Below are 24,899 nucleotides of genomic sequence, written 5' to 3' on the forward strand. Positions count from 1 at the left end.
AATAATGCCCTGTTCCAGGTGAAAGAGCTGACTGGAGAGAATGTGCATGGCTCTCCAGCTGGGAAAGCCCAGACTCGAGCCTCAGCCTGGACAGGGCTTGCTTTTCTGCTGGCCACTGGCCTCCTAGGGGGGCAAGAGCCCAGGCCTCTCCCAGAGGGGTAGGCCCTGTCTTCTGAGCTCGGAGGTTCCCCGGACTTCCTCCCAGGCCAGCCGCCTCACCGTGACACCTGCCCAGCCCGGCGCCTGTGTGGACTTAGTGTGCCAGCTGTAAAGTGGGATCACTCACAGGGTTCGGGGGGCACCCTGGCCCTGCTGATGCCCAACAGTGCCGGGCTTCTTCACAATGGTTGCCAGGCAACAGGACCCCTCACAGGGAAGGGGCCAGACCCGGGATAAGGGGCTGGAGCCAGCAAGGGCCACTAGAGGCAAAATGACAGCTACTCAGAAACACAAGCTGTTCACGCCAGAACCTCACTACATCCCTGGGTAAGGGTGGGCTCTGCAGGGAGGCTGGGCTCAGGGTCAGGGAGCAGGGCTGGGGCGGAGGGCCTGGAGGCCAGCCGTGAGGGGCTGCGGACCAGGAGCACCAGGGAGCTGGATGGAGGCCCTGTGGGCTGGGGAGCCCTGGGACACGGCAGGCTCTGGGGTGGAGGCTGCCAAGGGCCCAGGCCTCACCCCTCCCTGCTGGTGCACGGCTGCCGAGTGCCAGACCAGGTGGCCAGCATGTCTGTCAGGAGCAGAAACTGGGGCAGCAAAACAGCTGGCAGAGGCCAGCTGAGTAAATGCTGGACGCTCACTCCACAGAGGACTCCACGTCTTACAGATGAGATAAGCGTACGCTAGGCTGCTTCACCAGGAACCCCCTCTGCAATGTGTGTGTGTGTGTGTGTGCGCACACCTAAATATACACACACAGGTACATGTACAAACAAGGAAAGGCGGGCAGGGAACCAAGCCTACCTTTAGACAATGGTGACTTCTGGGGAAGGTGGATGCTCACCTTGTAAACTTACGAGCCTGCGTTAACTTTGGCGATTTTTTAAAAGAAAATTCATACTCCTTGGGTGATCACACAGGCCCCCAGCAGCACTGAGTCACTGACAACCACGGTTTGTGGAACCCACGATGTGACACCCACACCACGTCCCCATGTGGCTAAATGACTGCTCCCCTTTGACGCTCAGCTCTCCCACCTGCCCTCCCAAATCCTGGCCTCCAAACCCCACCCAGCACCTTCCTGGTGGGACCAGCTGGTGTGTAAGGGCTGCCCCCGCTGTGCAGTGTGGCCACTCCACACCTGTCCCAGCCCTTGCTCCCACAGAGCAGGCTCCCCACCCCCTGCTGTTGGAACGAGGGACGGGAGAGGGGTTGGAGGGTGGCAGTCTGAGGATGGTGTGACAGGGGAGCTCACCTTCCTGGCCATCCAAGCTGCAAGAGCCACAGAAGGCAGGTGCTACTGCAAGCCCATTCACAGGTAAGCGAAGGTCGGGTGACCTGCCACAGGCCAAGCAGCTGGTAAGTGGCAGGTGGGCTGGATCTCACCTAGCTGCTGGCTGCCCTCACCAACCCATCCTGCCTCCTCTTCCTCTTCCCTCCACAGCTATGCAGGCTTCTACCCACAGCTGCGCTACCAGGTGGGGAACACCTATGGGCGCACCACGGCACAGCTGCTCACAGATCCCAGCGTGCAGAAGAGCCCCTGCTCCGTGCTGTCCCCCATGTCCAAGCCCAAGTTCATTGAGGACTTCAGCACATCCAAGCCTCCCTGGATTCCCTGCCGGGACCTGAGTGAGCCCTACATCCCTCACTACACCGGTGAGCTGCCAGCCCCGGCCCTGCGCCCCACCCCGCCCCCCCAGCCCACCTTTCTGATCCCCTTGCTCACGGGCTGCCCTGTCCGTACAGGTCTGAAGCCCTACAAGAACTTTGAGATTCTGGGCCAGCTCCCACCCCAGGAAGTGGACACCCAGGAGCCACCAGGGGTAGAGAACATATCCAGACAAGTTGGGCTGCCTGCGGGCTTCATGCCCTACCCCCCCTACCCACCGTGCCCGCCAGGCAGGAAGGGGGACTCCAGGGACTTGGGACACCCGGGCCTGCGGCTGGCGTACGGGGAAGAGGCCTGGAAGAGCACCACCCCTGTCCCTGAGGCCCCCGGGCAGCACCAGGTAACTGGGAGACATCCTGCACTGAGCCCCACCCCTACCCAGACCCAGGTGGGAGCTGCAGTGACTTGCCCCTCCCCCAATCCAGCTGTACCACTGCAGGAGGAGTGAGTACCCACCCCAGACCCACCAGCAGCAGACACTAGATGTAGGCAGGTTCCAGCGGCTGCCCCACCTGGACCACCCTAACCTGATCCAACGGAAAGCCATCTCAGGTGGGTGCCTGGGGACTGGGTTGGTTTGGATAGGGACACCTCCCCAAAGTTCATGGAGTGTAGGGCCCCTTTCTATCGCACCTCCCAGCTGCTTCCTGGAGCCCACTTTTCTTGCCTCCTGCCTGCTCATTTGCTTGGCCCCAAGAGGCAGTTGCTAACATTGAGGGAAGGAAAGGAGCCTTGACCAGCTTTCCTGACACATGTGGGAGGTGGGCAGGCCCAGGGGAAGGCCAAGGGGACCCAGGGTAGGACCCTGACATCTGCCTACTCCCAGGCTATGCTGGCTTCGTCCCCCAGTTCTCCTGGGTGATGGGGGTGAATTACCGTGATGGGGTCACACAAGCTATGGACCAGTTCGACAAGAACCAGGTAGGACAGCCCCATGCTGGGCCTGCTCCCAAGTGCCTGGCTCCCAGCACAGCGGTCTCCACCCACTCGGCTTTTCCCTGGAGGGGCCATGAAGGCCAGGCTTCGTCAGAGGCCTGGGGAGGGGGGCTCTGCCTGGCTCAAGGGCCTGTCCCCTAAAGGTCTCAGCACCCTGCTCTGCAGTGCTTGGGACTGAGCGGGGCTAGGGCAGACAGCAGACCCAAGAGCATCGGCCACTTCCCCAGTGAGAGCGCCAGCATCCCAGCCCTTGGCTGGGGCGGCCGGGTCAGGCCCCAACTTGGGTATTTTGCTCACTGGTTACCAGCCAGGGGAGGCAGTGCTTGTCAGCACCTGCCTGTTTCCCTAGTTCCTGTTCAGAAATCCCGTCTGTGCCCTGGGTGAGAGGCTGCCTAAGACACACTGGCCCAACAACACCATCTACAGAAGCCAGGGCCTGATACCTTTCTACATGGGGTTTGTACCATGTGAGTGCACAGTAGGCCTGCCGCCTACCTACCAGCCCTGCCAGATGCCCCTACACACAACCTGTTAGGACAAGGTCATGCTGACACACCCAGTCCACCATGGGGACAGGGTGGCTGGGGCCCCCTTACTCACCCCTCATTGCTGGTACAGGGCCAGCTGTCATACCAGTTCCCAGGGTCCATCTTAGGGCAGGATTGCCCATTTTTACCCCTTCCCCATTTGGAAAGGGCTCATTGGTCCCTCCTATGAAAACCCCAGACACAGACAGCTGGCCTCTGTGATAGGCCTGCCTCCAGGGAGCAGGTTCCCCAACAAGCAGATGTCCCCAAGGCCCAGGACAGCCCCCTGTTCCCTGGAAGCCTGCCATGTTCACAGCCCATGCTGACTCCTGCAGGAGCCAATCGCATGCTTGTCCCTGGGTGTGTGGTAAGCTTGGCTCAGCTGCAGCCTTGCTCCCTGGCAGCCATGCAGAACAACTACGCAATGACATTCGGCAACAGCACACGGAGGGCCTATCAGAAGGAACTGGAGAGGCGAAACCACACACTATGAAAATGCTTTAATGGTGGTGTCTGTACAGCGTGTGATGTCAAGACAGGAAGAACAGCAGGTGCACACACAGCGAGACAGGGCTATCAGAACAACTTGTGAGTGAATAAAGAGCTCATGCCGCTTCCGCGCTTCACCCAGTGACAGGCGGCTCTATGCCACCTCCTCCTCGGCCTCCTCCTCAAACTCTCCCTCCTCCTCGGCCGTGGCGTCCTGGTACTGCTGGTACTCGGACACCAGGTCGTTCATGTTGCTCTCAGCCTCAGTGAACTCCATCTCGTCCATGCCCTCACCTGTGTACCAGTGCAGGAAGGCCTTGCGCCGGAACATGGCTGTGAACTGCTCCGAGATGCGCTTGAACAACTCCTGAATGGCAGTGCTGTTGCCGATGAAGGTGGCGGACATTTTTAACCCCCGGGGTGGGATGTCACAGACAGCTGTTTTCACATTGTTGGGGATCCACTCAACAAAATAGCTGCTGTTCTTGTTTTGGACATTAAGCATTTGTTCATCCACCTCCTTCATGGACATGCGGCCCCTGAACACGGCAGCCACTGTTAGGTAGCGGCCGTGGCGGGGGTCGCAGGCAGCCATCATGTTCTTGGCGTCAAACATCTGCTGGGTGAGCTCAGGCACGGTCAGGGCCCGGTACTGCTGGCTGCCCCGGCTGGTCAGTGGGGCAAAGCCAGGCATGAAGAAGTGCAGGCGGGGGAAGGGGACCATGTTAACGGCCAGCTTCCGCAGGTCAGCATTGAGCTGGCCAGGGAAGCGCAGGCAGGTGGTGACCCCACTCATGGTGGCAGACACCAGGTGGTTCAGGTCACCGTATGTGGGCGTGGTTAGCTTTAGGGTTCTGAAGCAGATGTCATAGAGAGCTTCGTTATCAATGCAATAGGTTTCATCTGTGTTTTCTACAAGCTGGTGGACTGAGAGGGTGGCGTTGTAGGGCTCAACCACCGTGTCCGACACCTTGGGCGAGGGCACCACGCTGAACGTGTTCATGATCCTGTCTGGGTACTCCTCCCGGATCTTGCTGATGAGGAGGGTACCCATCCCAGACCCAGTCCCCCCACCCAGAGAGTGGGTCAGCTGGAAGCCCTGCAGGCAGTCGCAGCTCTCAGCCTCCTTCCTCACAACATCCAGCACCGAGTCCACCAGCTCTGCGCCTTCTGTGTAGTGCCCCTTGGCCCAGTTGTTCCCAGCACCACTCTGACCTGTGAGAGAGCACAGCTGGTCACTTGCTAGCCAGGTACGTAGTCTCCACGACCCATGCAAAAAGGACCAAGTGATATGGTGTGAGAATTCACTCTGGGTAGAGCCAATAACCCCCAAAGTGACAGACAGCACCCTGCCCTGTTAGCCAAACTTGAGACAGCTCAACAACAAAACCCTGCCCAGACAGCCCCACCAACTCCCAAGGACGGAGCGGCAGTCACTGCCTCCAGCTCGGCGTTCCCTGCGGGAGATTACATGGACGGCTCCTCGCAGTGGGCAGACAGCTGGGCTTTCCTCTCAAAGCCGCTTTAGGAGGGGGATTGAGTGACTCAGAGGGGAGGAGGGTGTCCAGGTGTGTCCCGCCCCACGGTTCTCACGGCGGTGACCTTGAGGCAGCCCCTCGACCTTTGAGCCGCCCTGGCTGACATGCCGCCGCCCAGCCCCCACCTGCGGCTCACCAAAGACGAAGTTGTCCGGCCTGAAGATCTGCCCGAAGGGACCCGAGCGCACCGAGTCCATGGTGCCGGGCTCCAGATCCACGAGCACAGCGCGGGGCACGTACTTGCCACCTGGGGGGGCACGGGGGAGGTATGAGCGAGGAGAGGGGACATGGGGTCGCAGAAGGGAGGACGGAAGGGGCCGGGGTCTCACCGGTGGCCTCGTTGTAGTACACGTTGATGCGCTCCAGCTGCAAATCGCTGTCCCCGTGGTAAGTGCCGGTGGGGTCGATGCCATGCTCGTCGCTGATCACCTCCCAGAACTGCAAGGGACGCGGGCGGGCAGGGGCTGAGTCACGGCCGCCGGTGAGCTGGGGCGGCCCCGCCCCGGACGGGCGCGGCGGCCCAGCTCTCCGCTCCCCTCCCCCGCCCGCGCTTCCCCAGCCGCCAGGGCCCTGGGGGTCTCGGCCCCGGCCACCCGCCGGGCCCTAGCCCCGCGCAGGGCGCCCGGGGCCGCAATGCGGGGGCGCAGCCCGCCCGGCTGGCCGCTGCCGCCATCTTTCCCAGCCGCCCGCCCCGCCCGGCAAGTCTGCCCCGGGCCTCGGCGCCCTCGGCCGCCCACCTTGGCGCCGATCTGGTTGCCGCACTGCCCGGCCTGCAGGTGCACGATCTCCCTCATGGCGGCGGCGGCGGCGGCGGGAACGCAGCAGCAGGCAGACACACAGGCTGAAAAGCAGGCGCGCAGAGTGCTACAACCGACGCTCAGCCAACGCTTATATACCCGCCGCGCCCGCCTCCGTCAGCCTCGGATTGGGGTGCCAGAACGAGGCTGGCAAGAAACCTCGTTTGATTGGCTTTATCCCCGTCAATCAAGCCGCCTACGTCCCGCCTTCCTAATGCCGTCAGCTCCTTATTGGTTAGCCTCGGCCTCCGAGCTCCCTATCACAATCCCCCCCCTCGCACTGCGGTGCTCTGTCCATTGGGTGTTTCAAATGATTGATTTGTCCTCTCATTGGCTGGCTTCCTGGAGCACGCCGTCTTGTTGGCGCTATTGGCTGCGCGGGGTCAGCGTCCTGGTAACCGCCGCAGTGCAGCGGGAGACGCGCGCGGGCGGGGCCGGGCTTCCGGCTGGGGAGGGTAGGCCTGGCGATAGAGGGCGGGCGCGGTCCTGGCCCCGGGCCCGGGAGGACGGTTCGAGAGTACTGGGGCGACCCTGGGTCCCCGCCATGCGCCTTCTCCGGGCAGCTGTCGCGGAGCAACGCGACCCGACCTCCCCGCGCGGAGCGAAGGGGCGCCCCGCCCCACCCTGAGGGCAACGCAGGGTCACAGGGTGGCGGCCCGGCCCTGGCGCTGGGCGAGCCCGGGGGTCTCCGAGGGAGGAACCGGGGCTCAGGTGCCGGGGTGGGGGCGGCGCCGCGACCGGGATGTCCGCGGGGTAGGGGACGCTGCCCCCAGAGCAGCGGAGCGTGGCGGGCGGAGTACGCGGGCTCCTGTTCCCGGGTCCCCGCGCCCGCTGCTCTCGCGGTCCGGCGGGGGGAGCGCGTGGCTTCCGCTGCGCCCCGGGCGGGTCGGGTGCAGGGAGGGGCGAGGAGGGGTGCGGCGTGTTGTGGAGACGGCGCTGGCCGTGCGCCGGTCGCCTTGGTGCCTGGTTCCCAGGAGTGCGCAGAGCTGCATGGAGACGGGACGGCGTCCAGACCTCCCTCGACGGATGGGCCCCCGACCTCGGGGGACCTGGGTTGATAAATACTTTTATTTCTGTTAATTTACTACATGATTTACATTGCGGAGAAAAAAATTTATAAGAGAAAAACTGTTAAATTACATGTGGTTGCATCTTTAATCAATCGCTTTAAAAATAATACATTTACACATTATGTTTTGGAAGCATTTTTATTTTTATTTTATTTTTTTGAGACAGAGTCTAACTTTGTTGCCCGGGCTAGAGTGAGTGCCGTGGCGTCAGCCTAGCTCACAGCAACCTCAAACTCCTGGGCTTAAGCGATCCTCCTGCCTCAGCCTCCCGAGTAGCTGGGACTACAGGCATGCGCCACCATGCCCGGCTAATTTTTTCTATATATATTTTTAGTTGTCCAGATAATTTTTATTTCTATTTTTAGTAGAGACGGGGTCTCGCTCAGGCTGCTCTTGAACTCCCGACCTCAAGCGATCCACCTGCCTCAGCCTCCCAGAGTGCTAGGATTACAGGTGTGAGCCACCGCGCCCGGCCCGCATTTTTATTTTTAATTTTTATTTTTTTAGAGAGGAGGTCCTGCTCTGTCTCCCAGGCTGCAATGTAGTAGGTCAAACAGAGCTCACTGCAGCCTAGAACTCCTGAGCTTAAGCAATATTCCCTGCTTGGGCTCCGGAGTGGCCCGCACCACCACACCTGCCTAATTTTTCTATTTCTTGTAGAGACAGGGTCTCCCTATGTTGCCCAGGCTGGTCTCAAACTCCTGCCTCAAGCGACCCTCCCCTCTCACCCTTCCAAAGTGTATTTTGGTAACATTTTTAAGGGAATAAATTACACCATCAGTTCTGTCCTAAACAGTCTCCTTTGCTGTGGCCACTGGGCCTCTCTAGATTCTGGCTTTCTGGGAATTTCTTACCCCTGTGCCTCTCAACCAGAGGGTGTTGGGGGCAGTGCCTGCTTATTTCTTCTGAGAGGAGAGGCACCTCCACTTCACTACATAATGCATGATACCACAGTATTGTGCTACACACTGACCAAAACTGTTAGTCTTTGGGAAATCTGCCAGGACCAGGTGCACCCTGGGTATGCATGGAGATTGGCCTTTTCATCCCGGGAGAGGGGTCTGTTGCCACGTTTGCCACCCTGACCAGGAGAGTGACCTCACCCACAGATGGGTTTAGGAAAACAAACCTGGCTTCTTTTTTTTTTTTTTTTTTTTTTTTTTTTGAGACAGAGTCTCGCTCTGTTGCCGTGGCGTCCTCCTAGCTCACAGCAACCTCAAACTCCTGGGCTCAAGCAATCCTTCTGCCTCAGCCTCCAGAGTAGCTGGGACTACAGGCATGCGCCACCATGCCCGGCTAATTTTTTCTATATATTTTTAGTTGTCCATATAATTTCTTTCTATTTTTAGTAGAGATGGGGTCTCGCTCTTGCTCAGGCTGGTCTCGAACTCCTGAGCTGAAAGGATCCACCCGCCTCGGCCTCCCAAGTGCTAGGATTACAGGCGTGAGCCACTGCGCCCAGCCTGGCTTCTTTTTTAATTGGAGACAGGTGAAAGGATGGCATTGCTAATAAACTATCGAAAAGAAAAGAAAGATCACAGCACACAACTGCTCCTGTTTGATTAACCAGCTGGGGCTTAACTCCTTGTCTTTAAGAATTTGTTTTGGCAGCACTTGAAGAGTTCCCAAGCAGACAGCAGGGGTGCGAGCTCACTCCCACAGCCACCAGATCACATTCCAAGGAGACTGACAAAGCTAGTGTCACAGAGAAGAGGGGGGAAAAAAAGAGAAAGACAAACACAGCTGGCTTCACAGCTGCCTCCTGTTATCATTTTGCAGGAGTCATTATTTTTTCCCCTTTATCCCAATAAAAACCCCAAACACCTTACCCTCAAGGCCAGGACTTCTTTCTTTCCTTCTTTTGTGCCATGCCCTTTCTTCCCTTAGAAAGTAAAATAAACTTTTCTCTAAGCCTGTCCTAATCTTTGTGTCAAGAATTCTTTCTTATCCCATGCTGCAAGTTCCCACCCTAACAACAGGGTCTTGCTCTGTTGCCCAGTCTAGTACGCAGTGGCATCATCACAGCTCAGTGTAGCCTCCAACTTCTGGGGTCAAGTGATCTTCCTGCCTCAGCCTCCTGAGTAGCTGGGACTACAGGCGCACCACCATGCCCGGCTAAATTTTCTTATTTTTTTTTGTAGAGAAGGGGGGGGGTCTCACTAAGTTGCCCAGGCTGGTCTTGAACTCCCGGCCCCAAGCAATCCTCTTGCCTTGGCCTCCCAAAGTGCTAGGATTACAGGCGTGAGCCACCGAGCCCAGCTAAAACAAGCCTGGCTTCTGTTGACTACTCTCAAGCAGACCTCATCCCTCAAAAGGGCTGGAGTCTTGCATTGGCGCATGGGGTGCACAGGGTCACTGCCAGGCATTCTAGGGTCCTCTCAGTGTCCAGAGCACTCCCTGAGTTGGCTCAGCACCCTGTGGAGTCGCTTAGTTGCCCAAGCAGTAGACAAGGAAGCCATTTAAGCGTCATAGCAGGTGAAGGAGGGACAAACTCAGGATTTTTTTCCCCAACTAGCTGTGCAAGGCCCTGTCCAGGTTGCTCCTTGAGGTGTTTGGGTCCCTGGCATTCTCAGACATTGTCAAAGTCTCCCCACTCTACCCCCAGGCTGTGTGGCCTGAGTTCCCTCCACTGGAAAGGCTCCTGCTTCCTCTAACCAGGGCTTCCAGGGCTGGGAGATCAGTGTGGTCCCCCATCTACAGGTAACAGAATCCAGGTTTTGTTGCTTGCCCAGGTTTGAGTCCCAGAGCTCACCATGACACCAGCCATCTGCCTTGCCACTCATGGTGCCCTGGTGAGGTGGACACTTGCTAGAACAAGACAGAACGAGACTCCCTGCAGTGCTTGGACCTAAGACCCACAAGGACAGCAGCTCCTACTGCTGCACAAAGCTGTTGGGAGAAGGCCCTGCAGCCCCACCCTGAACCAAGGGTGCCCCCACTCCAGTGTGAAGAGGCAGGACAGTATGGGGTGGGAAGGTCAACCCCTGGGCCCTGGGGTCCATAGCCAGGCAGAATCCAGCCCCGAGAGACCCAGAGAGCAGGGACATGGGGCAGAAGGAGCCGTGGGAGTGCTGGGTGCCTGCCCCCCTTCCCCAGCCTGTAGCTGCTGGACAAATCCACAAGGAAGGCTCTGTTTACTGGTGGCCATGGTCCCAGCGGGAGGGTGTATTACCACCAGGCAGGGGCAGCAAGCAGACAGTAATTGGCGGCCTTAAAGGACCCAGTGGTCAGCCTTTGTGGGAGGCCTCAACTGCCCTGGAAGGAGAGGGGTACTTTCCCCCGCCACAAGGGCCCCACTGCCTCCCCCTAAAGGACAGGGCAGCTTCCCCCACTCCTCAATCTCCCTGGGGACTAGCCAGGCCTGTCCCCTGGAATGACATCAAGGTACCATGAGGGCAATGTCAGGTGCACAGGAGCAACTGGGAATCACAGGGTTGGGGGAACCAAAGCTGGGATACATGAGCTAGCCGTGGGGGGCCCTATTCTTGCTGGAGCCCAGCCCCAAGCCCCCCTTGGCTCCTACAGCAGGCAGTCACCTCCCTCTGGGGCAGGATGAGACTCAGGCCCAGGAGGCCTAAGTGCCTGGGGTGTGGGGTGTGGGCCAAGGGGGCAGGGAAGGCCTGGGGGATGTGGGGGTGAGGCAGCCTGAGAGGGAGTGAACGGACAGGGCCAGAGCCGAGATGGCCCTGGGCTTCCCCAGGCCTCATCTTCCTGACCAGCCACACCCCTGCTCCATGGGGTTTGACCAGGCAAACCTGGCAGGGGCTGGGAAGAAAAGTGCCCCCATCAGGACAGTGGTTCTGGATAGGACATCGCCAGTGGACACAGCTCGGACTCTCTGAGAAAACCAGAAGCGTCCCTGCAGCGGTCAGCCCCTCTGTCCATCCGTCTGTGTGTGCCTGGCCGAGTGCTGGGTCCCGAGACGACCCAAGGCTTTCTTTATTTGGTGGTGCGTAGGGTCGGGCTGGGGTGCTGGGCTGGGGGTGGTGAGGGTGCAGTTTCCCGGGTGTCCAGTTACCGGCCGCCGGCCGAGCCTTCCTGTGCGGAAACCCGACCGCGTCGCGGGGGGCACCCCGCCGGCCCAGGGCCGTGGCGCAGGCGCCAGCCACTCCCCAGGGGCGCCCCTGCAGGCCTCCGCGGCCTCTGCGGCGGGCCTGGCTCCCCGCGGGCTCCGCGAGCTGAGCACCGGCCCGGCCCGAGCCCGGGAGGGGCAGGCCCGCCTCCCTGGGGACCCTGCCCCCGGCTCCCGCACCCCGGCCCGGGCCGGGAGACACGCAGGGGCGAACTGGGAGGGGCGCCTCGGGACAGCCGGCCCTTCCCGCTGTCCCGGTCCCTCCTCGCGCCCCCGCGCACCTGGCGGGACTCCGGCAGAGGCTCCCTGCTCGCTCGGGCGCCTGCGCCTCGGGGACTGGACTCCGCTCTGGCCGCGGGAAGCGTCCGTCCCCAGAGCCGCGGTTCCTTCCAGCCCTCCGCGCCGAGGGGCCGGAAACGCGCCGCCTCCCGCCGGCTCTCCAGGCCACCTTCGCCACCCTGCCCTGGCCGCCCCAAGCGTCCCCAGGGCGCAGCGGCCAGGCGCTGGGCCCTCCCCGCATCCTCTGCCGGGCAGTGGACACCGCCACACGGGGTAACAGCCGGATTTATTTGCACAGAAGGGGACGCAGGTGACGCAAACGTCTGCTGCTACTAGGAACCGCCCCCCAGGGGCACCTGGGCAGGCTGGCCGGTGAGGGATAGCGTGGTCCGCTGTGGAGCCCACCTCTCACAGCTGCTGGGAAGCCAGGACCTCGGGGTTCTCATAGCAACGGGCATCTTTGTCAGTGGCCTCTGCGGGGCTGCAGGCCCCACAGGGGCAGCAGCGCATCACCAAGCGGTCCCAGGGCTCCAGAGAGTGGAGCCAGAGGGGCAGCCAGGCCCAGGACCGCAGGCGGTGGGGCAGCCAGGCCTGCCGGTGCCGCTGCAGGACGTTGATAAGGACGACAAGGAGCACTAGCCCCACCAGGGAACCCCCAACTAAGGCCAGCACTGTGCCCCCTGCCAGGGAGAGCCCAAAGGCCGCTAGGGGCAGCAGCAGGAAGCTGAGCAGCAGGTAGGCAATGGCTACCCAGCGGTAGCGGGCAGTCAGGTCCCCAAAGTGCTTGGCCAGTGGGATGGGCAGCCGCATGGCGGGCACCAGGTACCACAGCAGTATACCGGCTAGGTTGAAGAAGAAGTGGATGAGGGCAACCTGTCAGGGGGCAGGGCAGAAGGGGTCACCTCACGCCCAGGACCCCTGCCCTCCCCCCACCCTGCAGAAATGGCCCCATGTCCAAAGCTTGTCTGGCATCCTACTGAGATGTGCTGTCTGGGAGGGCAGATTCTGGCCAGGTATGGACATCCTCCTCTCACAGCCCCCACTCTTACACTTTGGAGGTGGGCAGGAGCAAGCCCAGCACCCCAGCAGGTAACTGCATCACTGCTGCCACCAAGCAATGACCAGTCATGGATCATGGGTTGTGGGTCGTGGATCCACGGCGAGATCACGCCCTCCCCTGGACTGACTTAGCTTTGCCTAAGCCTTCCTTGTGCGCTCTCCTCTCCAGGGTGAGCTTTGCCATCCCAGCCAGGGCTCTGGTGGGGAGGAGGCACAAGACCACATATGGCGGGAACACACAGCGCCTACAGGGGCTGCCAGACTTGGAGGGGTCTGTGCACATGTGAAGTGTGGAGGGCTTCCAAGAGGGGGTGGAGCAGGACCCTGCACCGGGAGAATCTGAGTGGAGAGAGACGGGTCAGAGACAGGGATGCAGGTGGGAGCCTGGGAGAGCCAGGTTCATCTTTTCTTGTGAGCAGCAGCCTAGTGTGATCTAGGGTTGCAGGAGCTGAACCTGCCCCAGCACCCAGGCAGCAGACCACAGAGGGGGTGTTTTAGAGTAGTGGTCCCCAACCTTTTTGGAACCAGGGACTGGTTTCATGGAAGACAATTTCTCCACGGACCGGTGGGGGGGGGGGAATGGAGCTCAGGGGGTGATGGGAGTGATGGGGAGCGGCTGTAAATACAGATGAAGCTTCATTTGCTCACCTGCCGCTCACCTCCTGCTGTGCAGCCTGGTTCCTAACAGGCCACAGACCGGTACCGGTCCATGGCCCAGGGGATTGGGGACTGAAGTTTTAGAGAACAGGCACGACTGAATGGGACTGGGTGTGGGGCACAGAGCTGGGGGGTCTGGGATGGGGAAAGAGAAAGAATCACAGCCAGGGCATCATCAAGCACCTGGCATGGGGGGGGGGTGCTTTTCAGAATAGGGGCTGAGAAGCTGGGCACTGTCCAAGTGGGGATTTGGGTTTAGGTGGTTGGTACACAAGGGAACAGGCGATGGGGGCAGAGGCATCCTGGAGGTGGTGCAGTAGAGGGGCTCGGAGCCCCCAGGGCTGGGGCAGGCCTCCACGGGACACAGTGAGGAGCATAGAGTAGAGGGTGGAAGAGCAGGGATCCCTCAGGGGAGACAGGGGCTGCTGAAGAGAAAGGGGCACAGGGCATGGGGGTGGCCCAGGGCCACACGATGAGAAAACCTGCAAATGACTAGGTCTCCGGGGAGGAAGTGCAGGGCTGGGGCTGAGAGATGCCTGCAGGGTCCCTGGGGTCCGAGGAGGTGGGGCTGCAGGTCTGTGGCTGGAGCCAGAGAAGGGGATCCAGGGAGAGCTTGGGCCACAGGCAGCCTGGGGCCCCAGGGCTGGCTGGACACAAGGGTACTGGACCTGAGAGAAATCCCCAGGCCCAAGCTGGGAGCGGGGAAGGTCCCGGGGGGGGGGGGGGAATGAGGACAGTACCTGGACGGCGCTGAGCATCATATCTGCTGGGCTAGCCAGGGCTGCCAGCAGGGCCGTGGTGGTGGTGCCAATGTTGGAGCCCAGGAAGAGGGGGTACGCCCGGTCCAGGCTGATCACGCCGACCCCTGGTGGAGCTGGGGGTGACCACAGGGCCGCAGCCCCAGCCCCAACTCCAGAGGCCCACTGCCCACTGCACTCACCCATGAGGGGCACGATGGCTGCTGTAAAGACGCTGCTGCTCTGGAGCACGAAGGTCAGGCCAGCGCCCACAAGGATGGCCAGGTAGCCACTGAGCCAGCCGAAGGGGAAGGGGAAGTCTGGCGGGGGGCGTTTGGGTCACCCCTCCCCGCCGCGCCCCCAGACCCCGCCCCAGGCCCCGCCCCTCCCCGCCCCTCCCCGCCCCCTCACCGGCGTTGACGACCGTCCTCACCGCCTGGGCGACGCGGCCCCGCAGCACGGAGTTGAGCAGCTTGACGACGAGGACCAGGCAGGTGCAGAGCACCAGCAGGGAGCCGGCCAGCAGGATGCAGCCCACGGCCGCGTCCGTGAGCGCCATGCCCGCAAACAGGTGGCGGCCTGCGAGGGGCAGCGTGAGGCGGGGCCGGGGGCAGGGCGGGGCCGAGCCAGGGACGGGGCGGGGCCGATCCGGGGGCGGGGCCGATCTGGGGGCGGGGTGGTGGGGGAGCCGAGCCGGGGGCGGGGCGGGGCCGATCCGGGGCGGGGCCGATCTGGGGGCGGGGACGGGGCGGGGCCGACCCGGGGGCGGGCCGACCAGGGGGCGGGGCCGAGCTGGGGGCGGGGTGGGGGGAGCCGAGCCGGGGGCGGGGGCGAACGGGGGCGGGGCCGAACCGAGACGGGGGCGAGCGGGGGCGGAGCCGAGCCGGGGGCGGGGGCGGGGCGGGGCGGGCCCGGGCTCACAGCGCAGCGTGTCCGCGGCAGCCGAGTTGTTCCTCTCAGCGCAGGGGCCGAAGGCTCCACATCCGCTGCTGTTCCCCTGGGTCTAGGGGCAGGGAGGACTCAGGACGAGCTCGGGGGGTCGGTGGGTAGACGGAAGTCAGAGGGCTCAAGAGTCAAAGTGGGCGGGGCGGAGTTTAGCAGGTAAGGTCAGGGGTCAAATGAGGGGTTGGGGCGGGGGCCCCTCACCGCCTGCCCTCCGGCGCTGCACCATCGCTTAATGAGGCTGCTGTTGGTGGCCTTGCCCGTGGCACTGCCCACGATCACGCCGGTGTCCAGCTGAGGGACAGAGGTATCGTGACCGTGTGCTGGACCCTCCCTCAGGACTCACCTGGGGCTCAGATGCCCATAGGGTCTAGCCCCGTCCCACCCACTTCTGCCTACTACTCTCCTATCCCGATGCAGGCCCCAGACCCTCCTCTGTCCCCTCTGTCCAGGGCAGGGCCTGGGCCTCCACCTCCTCCCTCCAGAGCTCAGGCATCCTCACCTGCACGATGAGGTGTGTGAGTGGCTGGGTCAGCACCTTGAGGATGTCGGGTGCCTGCACCCGGGGCTGCAGGCGGGCGGTGCCCAGGGCCAGCTCACTGAGCTGCTCCAGCACAGCCGCCACGCTCTCCAGCGGCAGCAAGATCAGCACCGTGAGCCAGTTGAAGATGCCGTGCACCGCGGAGCCACTGAAGGCCCTGCGGTGACACAGGGCTGGTGGGTGCGGTGGCCTTGGCGGTGGCTGCGGCTGCCACTGCAGCTCTGGCTCCCACCCTCCCGTCCCAGACTCACCTCCGAAACTCATTTCGTTCCCCTGACTGGGCCATTGAGACCAAGGTGCTGGTGATGGACGTGCCCACGTTGACGCCCATGATGACAGGCACGGACGCCTGGACAGTCAGCACTGAGGGGTGGCCGGGTCAGCCTCTGGCCCACCGCACCCCCCACCCCCCAGGAGGGCAGGGTGCACGCACACTGGGAGGCCACCATGCTGACCACGATGGAGGAGGACGTGCTGGAGCTCTGGACCAGGACTGTGACCAGCACACCGATGACCATTCCAGCCACAGGGTTGGACAGCACCACATTGTCCTTGAAGATGTCTCCAGCCACTTTGCCTATGCCCAGGAAAGAGGGCTGTTGAGGCTGCAGAGGGTGGCTGTCCCCCAGCCCCGCTCTAGCTGCCCGCCTGGTCACTCACTGCCCAGCAGCTGGAAGGCAGAGCTGAGGGTGTCCAGGGAGCAGATGAAGAAGTACAGGCTGCCGAGGAGCCCACAGGCCTGGAGGAGGCTGATGACCACCCGGCGCAGCCTGCTGGCCACACTGAGCTCTGAGGACACAGGGCAAGTCTGTCCTCAGCCAGCCCTCCACCCTGCCCAGCACCCTCCCAGGCCCCTTCCTCCTCTGTCTTCAACAGGGCAGGGGCCCATTCCCTCCTCCCCTGTAACTCCCAAGGCAGAGCCGAGCCCTCCTTGCTCTCCAGAGCCTGGGTCTTCCTCTGAATGGCTGAGCCGACAGCCCCTGGGCCCTCCTGGAGCCATAAGCCAGCCAGGAGAGGACAGATCAGGTAGCGTGGCTGTCCATCGTAGGGCAGGGTGCATCCTGAGGTGGGGATGTGGGTGGCCATGCGCTGGCCTGCATGGTGGGTTTCCCTGTGGCCTGTTTGGGCCAGCCCCACCCTGCTCTCTCACCCCATGGCCCTGGGATTCAGGCCTGTGTTCCCCAGAGCCCCCAGACCTACCTTTCCAGGACTTGCCAGTGTCCTTCAGGTGAGGGAGGGCCCAGGGGTCAGTGTCCCCTTCCTCCAAGACTGGGGCAGGATGGGTGTTCCCTGCAGAGGGGTCAAGTAGGACTATTTCTGGGACCCAGCCCCAGTTGGGGCTGGAAGGGGCAGGTCAGGGAGGGCCTGAGGCATAAGGGCTTGGGGTGAGACACTGGGACAGGAAGGGGGAGTCCAAGGGGGCCGCTGCTCATCTGGCCCGGGCCAGGGCTGTGCTGAGCCGCTGGTGCTCCAGAAGACCAGCTGGGGCCTCTCCCCTCCTTGCCCAGTATGCGCTGTCAGGGGGGTGGGCAGGCGAGCCCAGGTTTGGGGCACTGAGACTCCTGGTACCTGCATTTCTCAGACTCCGGTCCACCAGGTCAACTGTGTCCAGAGTGGGGTGGGGGGCCTGGCCACCAGTGAGGGAATTCGGCATGGATTTCAGGCAGAGACAGACCTAGGCCCGAGCCCTGTCTGCTGGGGACACACACAAGTCAGAGACATCTCCTGCCCCGACCCTGGCAAGCAGACTGAATTCAGGTTCTAGGTCCTGGGGCCCTCTGAGACCTTTGCCACACCCCCTGCGGGCCTTGGTGACCTCCCTGCTTCCTCCATCCACAGGAGGATGACTACAATGACCTCAGGTTTGTCAGGCAAGCCCAGTCCAGTTTCAGACGACAGACTGGAGAGGACCCTGGCTCCCCAGCTCCCTCACTGATCCTGGCTGGAAGAAGGCCTGGTGGGTGGCCGAGGGCACCGGGTGTGGGGGGGTGGCTGGAAATGGCTGTGAGTTGGGGAACCCAGGGACCCGTCCTATCAGGTGTCATCGGGGATGCTGTGAATGGTCCCAGCTTATACTTTGGCATTTGATACCAAAGGGTGACATCTTGGCCTGGTAAGGGCCCCAACCCCCACTAATGAGGAGCAGGGTGGGGTCTGGGCCCCCACCTTGAAGCTCCTTTCCCGGCAGCGTCTGCCTCCGCAGCCCACTGGCTCAGGACCCCCGTCCCATCTGAGCCGTCTGCCTAGACTCCCTCCCAGCACCCTAGGCGCAGGTCCAGGGGTCCGCAGTGCTTCCCCTCCCTTCTGCCTGCTCCCAGACTGGTCTCTCTTGCCCTTGGGCCCCGGAGGCTCAGGATGGGGCCTGAGCCCTGGGCCTAGAGGTCACCTGGCCCTGGCCTCAGTGTCACCTAAGGGTCCCTGGGCCCAGCCTGATTCTGGGAGCTCCTACCTGTGTGGGTGGTGAGGGGGCACCTGCAGGGAGGAGACACGGGCAGGAGCAGCTGCAGGTCAAAGATCCCCTGAGTGTGCACATGACCTGCTGTGTATCCAGCCCCATTAATGTTTACCCAGGAGCTGAGGCCCCCAAGGGGATAGCCCCTGGCCCTGAGGCCCCTGGGCCTTATTCAGGCCCGGGTCACCCTGTGGCCAGGAGCTCCAAGCCCTCAGCCCAACCTGCTTGGAGTGGGGTCTCTCCCAGGATGGGCTCCGAGTCAGGCCACGGGTGCTGCAGGGCTGGGCACCGGCCCTCCGTCCTGGACATCCAGGAGGAGGAGTCCGTGTGAGCTGCCGGACTCTCCACGCCTGTGCAGGGCAGGATGCTGCTGCGCTGGCTGGGGCCGCCTGGGGGCCCCGAACAAAGTCTGCCCACCGCCTTCCACGTTCCTCAGCGCTTTAGAGACCTTATTGTGGTTGTCTCTGCCCCCGACGGAAGGTGGCAGGGAAGCCCTTTGCACCAGGTGGGCGGGGAGGAGGGGCTTTCTCACGTAGCCAGGGAAGGGCCCCAGCCCTGGGCTCTGCCAGTTCCGATCCGGCTTCAGGGCAGCTGGTGGCCAGCAGAGGGGTGCGGGCAGAGCCTCCCCCAGGCCACGCTGCCCGGCCTGCCGCCTGCGCCGCCCTGTCAGTGTGAGGTGCCCCTTGTTGGGACCAGCCCCCTTCCTGCCCCTGAGATGCCAGGAGGAAGAGCTCCTCTGCGCAGGCGGGCCGGCCCCGCCGTCGCCGTGGGAGTGGGGGACTTTGCCCCAGAGAAGGAGGCAGTTTCTGAGTGTCTGCTCAGCAAATTCTCTTTCCCCTTCCCGCTCTGTGCCGCTGCTCAGGGGCTCCTGAGCGGCAGTTCCTTCCTGTGGGCACGGGGTGTGCAGCGCTGCGTCCACACCCCTGGCACCTGCGCGGCTCCCTGAGGGTCTGTGTCATGGCTGCTGGCAAGGGGCCCAGCTCGGGGTCAGCTAAACTGGGCTGTGAGATCAGGCAGGCCTCAGAGCCAGCCCTGCCCATGGCCCTCCCCTCCGATGCCTGCGTGGCCTCGTGCCCGCACAGGACGCTCCGGGAACAGTGCCTGACACACGGTGGGAACTCAATGAACTTTGTTGAGTGCATGAACCTCACAGGGCTGACAGCCGGGCAGCGGTGAGGGAGCTGGCCTCTCTCCTGGCTCCTGCCTCTGAGACCTTTTGGAGGAGAGGAGGCCTGCTCTGGCATGAGCCACTGAGGACCAGCCTTGACTCGGCCCTGCCCTTTTGGCCTTCAGCCTGGGCGCCTAGGACTGCCCACCAGAGTCTCCTAGGACACCCTCTGGGCTGAGTCCAGACCTCAGCTGGGCTTGCAGTGTCCCCGCTGGGCACACACTGTCAGACTGTCCTGGCCAGGATAGGAGGTCACCAGCCTCCGGTGGAGTCTCATGGCACTATGGCCACAGCCCTGACCTTCGAGTGTGGCCTGGGCACGCCCATGGCTCTGGTGGCACCACTGGGCCAGTGGGCTGCATCCAGGACACTCTGCCACCAGGTTGTTCTGGGAAGACTGTGCGTGGTCAGAGGTCCGAGGCAGGCCTGCCTCAGGCAGCAGGTTCCCCTGCAGGGGTGGGAAGAGCAGAGCTCAGACCTCGCGGCCGCCCAGGGACAGGCAGCAGAGGCTGCCACAGTTCCGGCAGCATCTGGGCTGGGGAAAGTGGGGCTGGGGGCCCAAGCTGGGGCAGAGCCCAGGCGGCTGCTGAGTGACAGTGGTGCCATCTTTGAGGGGTGTGGGGGGCCAGGGCTCCACTCTTGCTGGCTCTCGTTCAGCCTTAATGGCCAGGAAGGCGGCCAAGTCCAGGTCCAGCATGGCCACCCCTCCTCGCGGTGTGGGTGTGCTCTGGCGGCACTGCGGGCAGGGGATCCAGCGCTGCTCGTGCACCGACATGTCCAGCCGCCGCACGCATGCCTGGCAGAAGGTGTGTCCGCAGTAGAGGCGGCGGGGCAGGTGCCCAGAGAGGTCGTAGGCCGAATAGCAGATGATGCAGTCGCTCCGCCGGGTCCCACCCTCTTCCGAGGCCCGGGGGCCCTCAGGCTGCAGCATCCTGGGGGAGGTGCACCGGGAAGCCGGCAGTGGGCAGCGGCACGGCCTACAGCCTGCCCAGCCCGCTTCTGTGACCGTCCAGCATGGGTGGCCAGGAGCTGGGTCTGTGGGGCAGGCAGGTGTGTGCAGATCCGGGAGGGAGGGTGGTGGCCAGTGGGACGAGTGGACACTAGAGTCGGGGCACACCCTGGTTCCTGTGGCCACCAGCTGGGCAGCCTCCTGTCCAGCTGTTCAGGTCCTTTTCACGACCCTCCAGCTCAGCCCTGGGCCCCCACCGCCCAGCCTACCCGAGCCCCAGGCCTCTCTTACCTGCATCCACACCACTGAGCGCCCGGCTGTGCACAGCCACAGGGTGCCTGGAGAAGGGGGTGGGGACCCAGGGCACCCTGTGGCTCCCTGCCTGGCTCGCATTACTGGCCTAGCGGGAGTCAGCAGAGAGGCAGGTGGCCGGCCAGCCCGTGTGGGCTCCCCTTTCAGCCACAAAGCGCTTGAAACTGGATCTAACAGCACCACCCACTCATAGGAGATAAGGTGCCCCCCCCACTGCCCAGAGCAGCTCCTCTGCTAACGCCCCACCTGGGCCTGGCCTTGCAGTTCATCCCGCCCCCAACGCCCACCCCCTTCCCCCAGCCCACCCTACACCCTCCCCTGGGGTCCTCTGCAGGCTTCATCACTATGTGCACGTCCATGTTGATTTGTGTGACTTTTCCCCATCAGCTCAGTCCTTGCCTTGGCTTGTTCTGCCCTGTTCTTGTCCCATCACAGGGCAGCAGCCAGCCTGCATGGCCTCGAGGTGGCACTCAAGCACCACATGTGGAGATCCTCGCTCACAAACAGGGACCCGAGCCCGCCCCGCTGAAGCTCAGGTGCCACCTCCCAGCTGGCATGTGCCCATCTGCGGCCTCCAGGCCAGCCTAGGGAGGCACAAGCTCCAGGAGGTGTGGTCAGTGTGTCCAGTGACCAGGACCACAGGTGGAGCAACGCGAGGGACTGAGGGGTACTGAGGCAGGTGAGCAGGGCCCCAGGACCACTCACAGCACCACCAGGAGGCAGAGAGGACCCCTCCTTACTCCTGCCTGCCTTGGCAGCTGGCCTCCAGGACTGGCCAGACAGGTTCCTGTGGCTGACCTGGGTGGGGTCATCCTCCGTGGGGCCGGCCATGAAGCAGGAACAAGGGGCCTGGCACACGAGTCCCCGCCCAGTCAGGGCAATGACCCATCGTCCCACACCCAGAGAGACCTCAGCATGCCATGCACCCACCCCGACCTGCTGTGTGGCTGGTCACCATGCGTCAGGGGAGGGCCAGCATGACTCGGGGACCCGTCTGTCCTGCACGGCCAGCTCAGCTTCCACCTCTGTGCCTTGTCTCTGCCCTGCCTGGAATGCCAGGGTGCCCAATGCCGGCCTCACCACTCACTCCCTGCCCTGGCATCCTGGCCTCCCCAGCGGTGAGGCAACGTTGTGCTTGGCAGCTTGGCTCTCACTCCCAGCCCGAGGCAGGCACCCTGTGCTGCTCTGACAGACGACACAGGCCCAGCACCCATGGCCCCGGCCTCCTCCCAGCCCCTTCCCTGCTTCGCCTTCAAGGCCTGGTACAGGCCACCTCCTCCAGGAAGCCCAGGCCTTGAGGCAGGACGGCAGACGTGCAGGAATGAGATGTTTCCTGGGAAACCAGAAACACATCCCAGAGAGGCTGGGAGGTGACTCACGGTGGGCAGGGCTCCGTCCTGGCTGGCTAGGCCCTCCTGTCCTGAGCTCCCACTCCCCGAAACCTGCCAGCACCAGTTCCACCCTTGTCCTCCTCCTGGAGACCGTCCTTGCGGCTCCTGCCCCAGTTCCACGCATCTGACCCGCACCTGGAACATCTCACAGTCTCAGAACTTCAGCCTGGGGAGTACAGGGCAGCTTGAACCCAGGCCTGACGTGGCCAGGGCAGGGGACGCACTCCCACCCCCACACAGCCTCTACACAGACCTGAGACCTGCCTGCAGGTGAGGTTAAAGTGCAGATGACATGAGGCTACAGAGGGTGCGTGTGTGTGCGTGTGTGTGGCGTGCACGCAGTGGGAGCAGATGCTGTCATGCAGCCTGGGACTCCTTCTGGAAGGGGCCTGCAGCAAAAGACAAGAGTCACCAGGACAAAGCTCACCCTGCTTTATTGGCCTGAAAGTGGTCAAAGGTGTCCCATCACGGCCAGTGCCTGGGACTCCCTCTCAGGGGCCCGGTCTGAGCCGCAGCCTTCCTGGTGGGAGGGCTGGTCCCAGGCTGGAAGTGGCTCATGCCTCTGACTGTGGCCACCTGCACATCTGGGCAGTGCCCAGGCTGGGGCAGAGGCTGGGTCCTGGTCCTGGCAGGGCTAGGAGACAACGCAGCAGCGGCTGTGGCAGCGGCAGAAGCGGGGGCAGTGGCAGCAGCGGCAGCAGGGGCAGCAGCAGCAGTGGTGAGCGATGTCATCGCCGCGTGCCACAGGCGGCAGGCCAGCATAGGTCAGTCCCGGTGGGCGCTGCCCACTGCTGGAGGGGTTGCAGGGCTGCTGCCAGGCCTGCTGGCTCTGGGCAGGGACAGCCCCCTTGGCCCCCTTGGGCTCTGGGACCTCAGTAGGCTGCAGGAGGCAGGTTGGCTCAGGGGCACAGGGCCCCACAGGCAGAGGCTGTGTCTCCGAGGATGAGGAGGAGGAGGGAACCACCTCTAACTGCTGCCCCAGCTCAGGCCGCAGGTGAGCCCGGGGGATGCTGATGTGGGCATAGGGGTTCTTGACAACCATCTCGTGGGGGTCCATGGCCCAGCCTGCAGGAGTGGGCAGAGATGACACAGGTAATGACTCGGTGGACGGGCACGGCTGCCGAGAGCTGCAGCCCAAGAAAGCCCCCACCCCAGGAAAAGCCAGCCTTGTCACGGCGTCAGTGGTTGTGGGCGCAGTGCCCTCCAAGTGTGTACACAGACCTCTGTTGTAGGCCGAGCCGAGTGTGAGCAAGTAGTAAGGGCCAGTGACTCCCAGCTGCCAGCCCCCACGTGTCCCCCTCCCCCAGTGGCACTGCCACTGGGAATGGGGTAGGGAAGGCTGGGTGACAGGAAGAGCAAGGGACTTGCCCTAGGGTACCCCTGAGTTCAGTGAAGCCCCACAGGCAAGGACTCACCTGCAGTGGTTGTGTGGCAGTGGCAGCAGCCAGTCCTCTTGGCCCTCCAAGCTCCAGGTCCCAGTGCCTGAGTTGAGACATTGGCAGCCGCCTTTTCCCTCCTTGGGAGGGTGGGGCCGTGGGGCGGGAACCAAAGATGGGGTTCCCAAGATCCTGAGAGGCCACAGCAACTCAGCTGGATCACCCCTCATTCTCAAGCTGCACGGTCAACTTGGGGTGACTCAAGCTGCACACATTCAGGGCATGCCCTGGGCCAGGAAGGAGGGCAGGAGGTGAGGCTGAGGTTATGGCCCCAGGAAGGAAGTGGGTCTGGCAGGAGCTCACACACCTCGAAGCCCCTTCTGGGGCAAAGTTCTCCACGTGAGCCCAGCCTCTACCCAGCAGAGACTACCGTGTTTGAGAGCACAAACTACTTGGAGAGTTTTCCACTGTTTTAACTGGTAAAAAATGTTTGATTCACACACGTTTGTCATGCATTTCTCTTACATTACAGTTAGTGTCACGAGCTTCAAACACTACCAACATCTTGAGCTCGTTTCTGGAACGCAGTTCCTCTCTAGAGGCGGGTGGGGGACGACACGCCACCTCCCCAGTGTCCCAGGCTGGGCCCTGACCCTTCCCGCCCTGGCAGCCTGGGCTGCTCCATCTGCCGGGAGGTGCACAGGGCCGCCTTGGGCAGGAGGCTGGTGGGGTGAGCCGGGAGCAGGGTTAAGCCCAGCGGGTAAAGGGATGACCCTGATGACCCTGGGAGGTGGGGAGGTGAGCCCGGGGGGGGGGGGGTGGTGGTGGCGAGGTGAGCCGGGAGGTGGGGGGGGAGGGGGAGAAGGTGACCCGGGGGGTGGGGAGGTGAGGCCGGGGCAGTGGGACGGGGGCTGCAGCAGGAGGGGCGGGACCAAGTCAGGCTGGCCCGGACACGAGTCCCGGAAACCGGGCGCCGGCGGCAGGCGACACGGGTCTGGAGACCCGGGACTCGGGAGACATACGACAGAGCCCAAGTGCGCAGGCGCCGGAAACCCCGCCCCCGCGCTCTGACCCCCGCCCTTTGCGTGGCGGAAATGGCGCGTGCGCAAACCAGGTCGAAGGTGGACCAAAGAAATTTTATTTCCCAGAAGTCACCGCGCTTCAGGGGTTCCCAAAAGACCCGGTTCGGAGAGCCTCATTCTCGGCTTGGGCCGCCCCAGCTCCGACAGGCGCGGCGGGGAGGCCTGGGCTTGGGCGGGGCCTTACCCGTGTGGGCGGGGCCTCGGGGCGGAGGCGGGGTCTGCGGGCGGACGGGGGGGTGTCGAACCCGCCGCCGGCCTAGCCTGCCTTAGTTGCCTCCCAGTTCGCCAGGGCCTCGTAGGGTCCCCGCCGCCCTGGGCGGTGCTGCTGTCACTGCTCTCCGTGGGTGCGCCCAGTCCCTGGGCGCGGGTCCCCAAGAGCGGCAAAGCAGGCCCCGGCGCGCGTCTGCAGCCCGTCCGCCCACGTGCACTCTGGCCCGGTCGGCCCCTCCGGCCTTGGGCCCTGCTCAGAGCCGGGCGCCGGCTGCCTGCGCTGAGAGCGCTGTGGCCCGAAGGGACCAGGAATATCCAGGGTCAAGTGCAGGACCCAGCGCTGGTCACAGAAGTGGCAGCACCGGCACGTGGCTGTGGGCGGCCAGCAGAGGAAGCAGGAAAGGATGCGGCTTGTGCACGGCCTGAGCTGGGGGCATGCCGACAGTGTGTCCCCCGAGGCTGTGTCCTCTGAGGGTGTGTGTCCCCC

General features: G+C 63.2%; 5 protein-coding genes and 1 long non-coding RNA gene across 8 annotated transcripts; 2 read left to right on the top strand and 4 right to left on the bottom strand.

Moving 5' to 3' along the window:
* The first annotated feature begins 430 nt into the window (after nucleotides 1–430).
* Nucleotides 431–3,819, top strand: FAM166A (family with sequence similarity 166 member A). The gene is made up of 7 exons (XM_045562576.1): nucleotides 431–486; nucleotides 1,601–1,815; nucleotides 1,906–2,168; nucleotides 2,254–2,380; nucleotides 2,655–2,749; nucleotides 3,114–3,231; nucleotides 3,696–3,819. The coding sequence occupies exons 1-7, from the start codon at nucleotides 431–433 to the stop codon at nucleotides 3,782–3,784; spliced, it is 963 nt and encodes a 320-aa protein (XP_045418532.1). The 3' UTR covers nucleotides 3,785–3,819.
* TUBB4B (tubulin beta 4B class IVb) lies at nucleotides 3,777–6,430 on the bottom strand. Its single transcript, XM_045562574.1, has 4 exons — nucleotides 6,056–6,430; nucleotides 5,648–5,756; nucleotides 5,455–5,565; nucleotides 3,777–4,995 (listed from the first exon to the last, which is right to left on the bottom strand). Exons 1-4 carry the CDS (start codon nucleotides 6,110–6,112, stop codon nucleotides 3,935–3,937), a joined length of 1,338 nt encoding a protein of 445 aa, XP_045418530.1. The 5' UTR covers nucleotides 6,113–6,430; the 3' UTR covers nucleotides 3,777–3,934.
* A 5,382-nt stretch (nucleotides 6,431–11,812) lies between these two features.
* SLC34A3 (solute carrier family 34 member 3) lies at nucleotides 11,813–18,532 on the bottom strand. 3 transcript variants are annotated; one of them, XM_045562069.1, is made up of 13 exons: nucleotides 18,146–18,532; nucleotides 17,042–17,164; nucleotides 16,673–16,762; nucleotides 16,133–16,261; nucleotides 15,906–16,049; nucleotides 15,724–15,835; nucleotides 15,434–15,629; nucleotides 15,136–15,225; nucleotides 14,911–14,992; nucleotides 14,401–14,568; nucleotides 14,193–14,309; nucleotides 13,993–14,117; nucleotides 11,813–12,409 (listed from the first exon to the last, which is right to left on the bottom strand). In XM_045562069.1, the coding sequence occupies exons 2-13, from the start codon at nucleotides 17,124–17,126 to the stop codon at nucleotides 11,945–11,947; spliced, it is 1,803 nt and encodes a 600-aa protein (XP_045418025.1). In that variant the 5' UTR covers nucleotides 17,127–17,164; nucleotides 18,146–18,532; the 3' UTR covers nucleotides 11,813–11,944. The 3 variants fall into 3 exon arrangements, with proteins under 3 accessions (XP_045418025.1, XP_045418024.1, XP_045418026.1); XM_045562068.1 differs by having other exon boundaries at nucleotides 17,922–18,154; XM_045562070.1 differs by lacking the exon at nucleotides 16,133–16,261 and having other exon boundaries at nucleotides 17,922–18,154.
* On the top strand, nucleotides 16,369–22,524 carry LOC123645626. The gene is made up of 3 exons (XR_006737686.1): nucleotides 16,369–16,498; nucleotides 17,312–17,429; nucleotides 20,789–22,524. It is a non-coding gene; the product is annotated as an uncharacterized LOC123645626 (long non-coding RNA).
* On the bottom strand, nucleotides 19,037–20,431 carry RNF224 (ring finger protein 224). The gene has a single exon (XM_045562071.1). It carries the CDS (start codon nucleotides 20,021–20,023, stop codon nucleotides 19,565–19,567), a length of 459 nt encoding a protein of 152 aa, XP_045418027.1. The 5' UTR covers nucleotides 20,024–20,431; the 3' UTR covers nucleotides 19,037–19,564.
* CYSRT1 (cysteine rich tail 1) lies at nucleotides 22,061–23,922 on the bottom strand. The gene is made up of 2 exons (XM_045562072.1): nucleotides 23,160–23,922; nucleotides 22,061–22,809 (listed from the first exon to the last, which is right to left on the bottom strand). Exon 2 carries the CDS (start codon nucleotides 22,799–22,801, stop codon nucleotides 22,379–22,381), a length of 423 nt encoding a protein of 140 aa, XP_045418028.1. The 5' UTR covers nucleotides 22,802–22,809; nucleotides 23,160–23,922; the 3' UTR covers nucleotides 22,061–22,378.
* Between the last annotated feature and the right edge of the window lie 977 nt (nucleotides 23,923–24,899).

The sequence above is a fragment of the Lemur catta genome, chromosome 10 (assembly GCF_020740605.2).
Source record: "Lemur catta isolate mLemCat1 chromosome 10, mLemCat1.pri, whole genome shotgun sequence".
NCBI classification, from domain to species: domain Eukaryota; kingdom Metazoa; phylum Chordata; class Mammalia; order Primates; family Lemuridae; genus Lemur; species Lemur catta.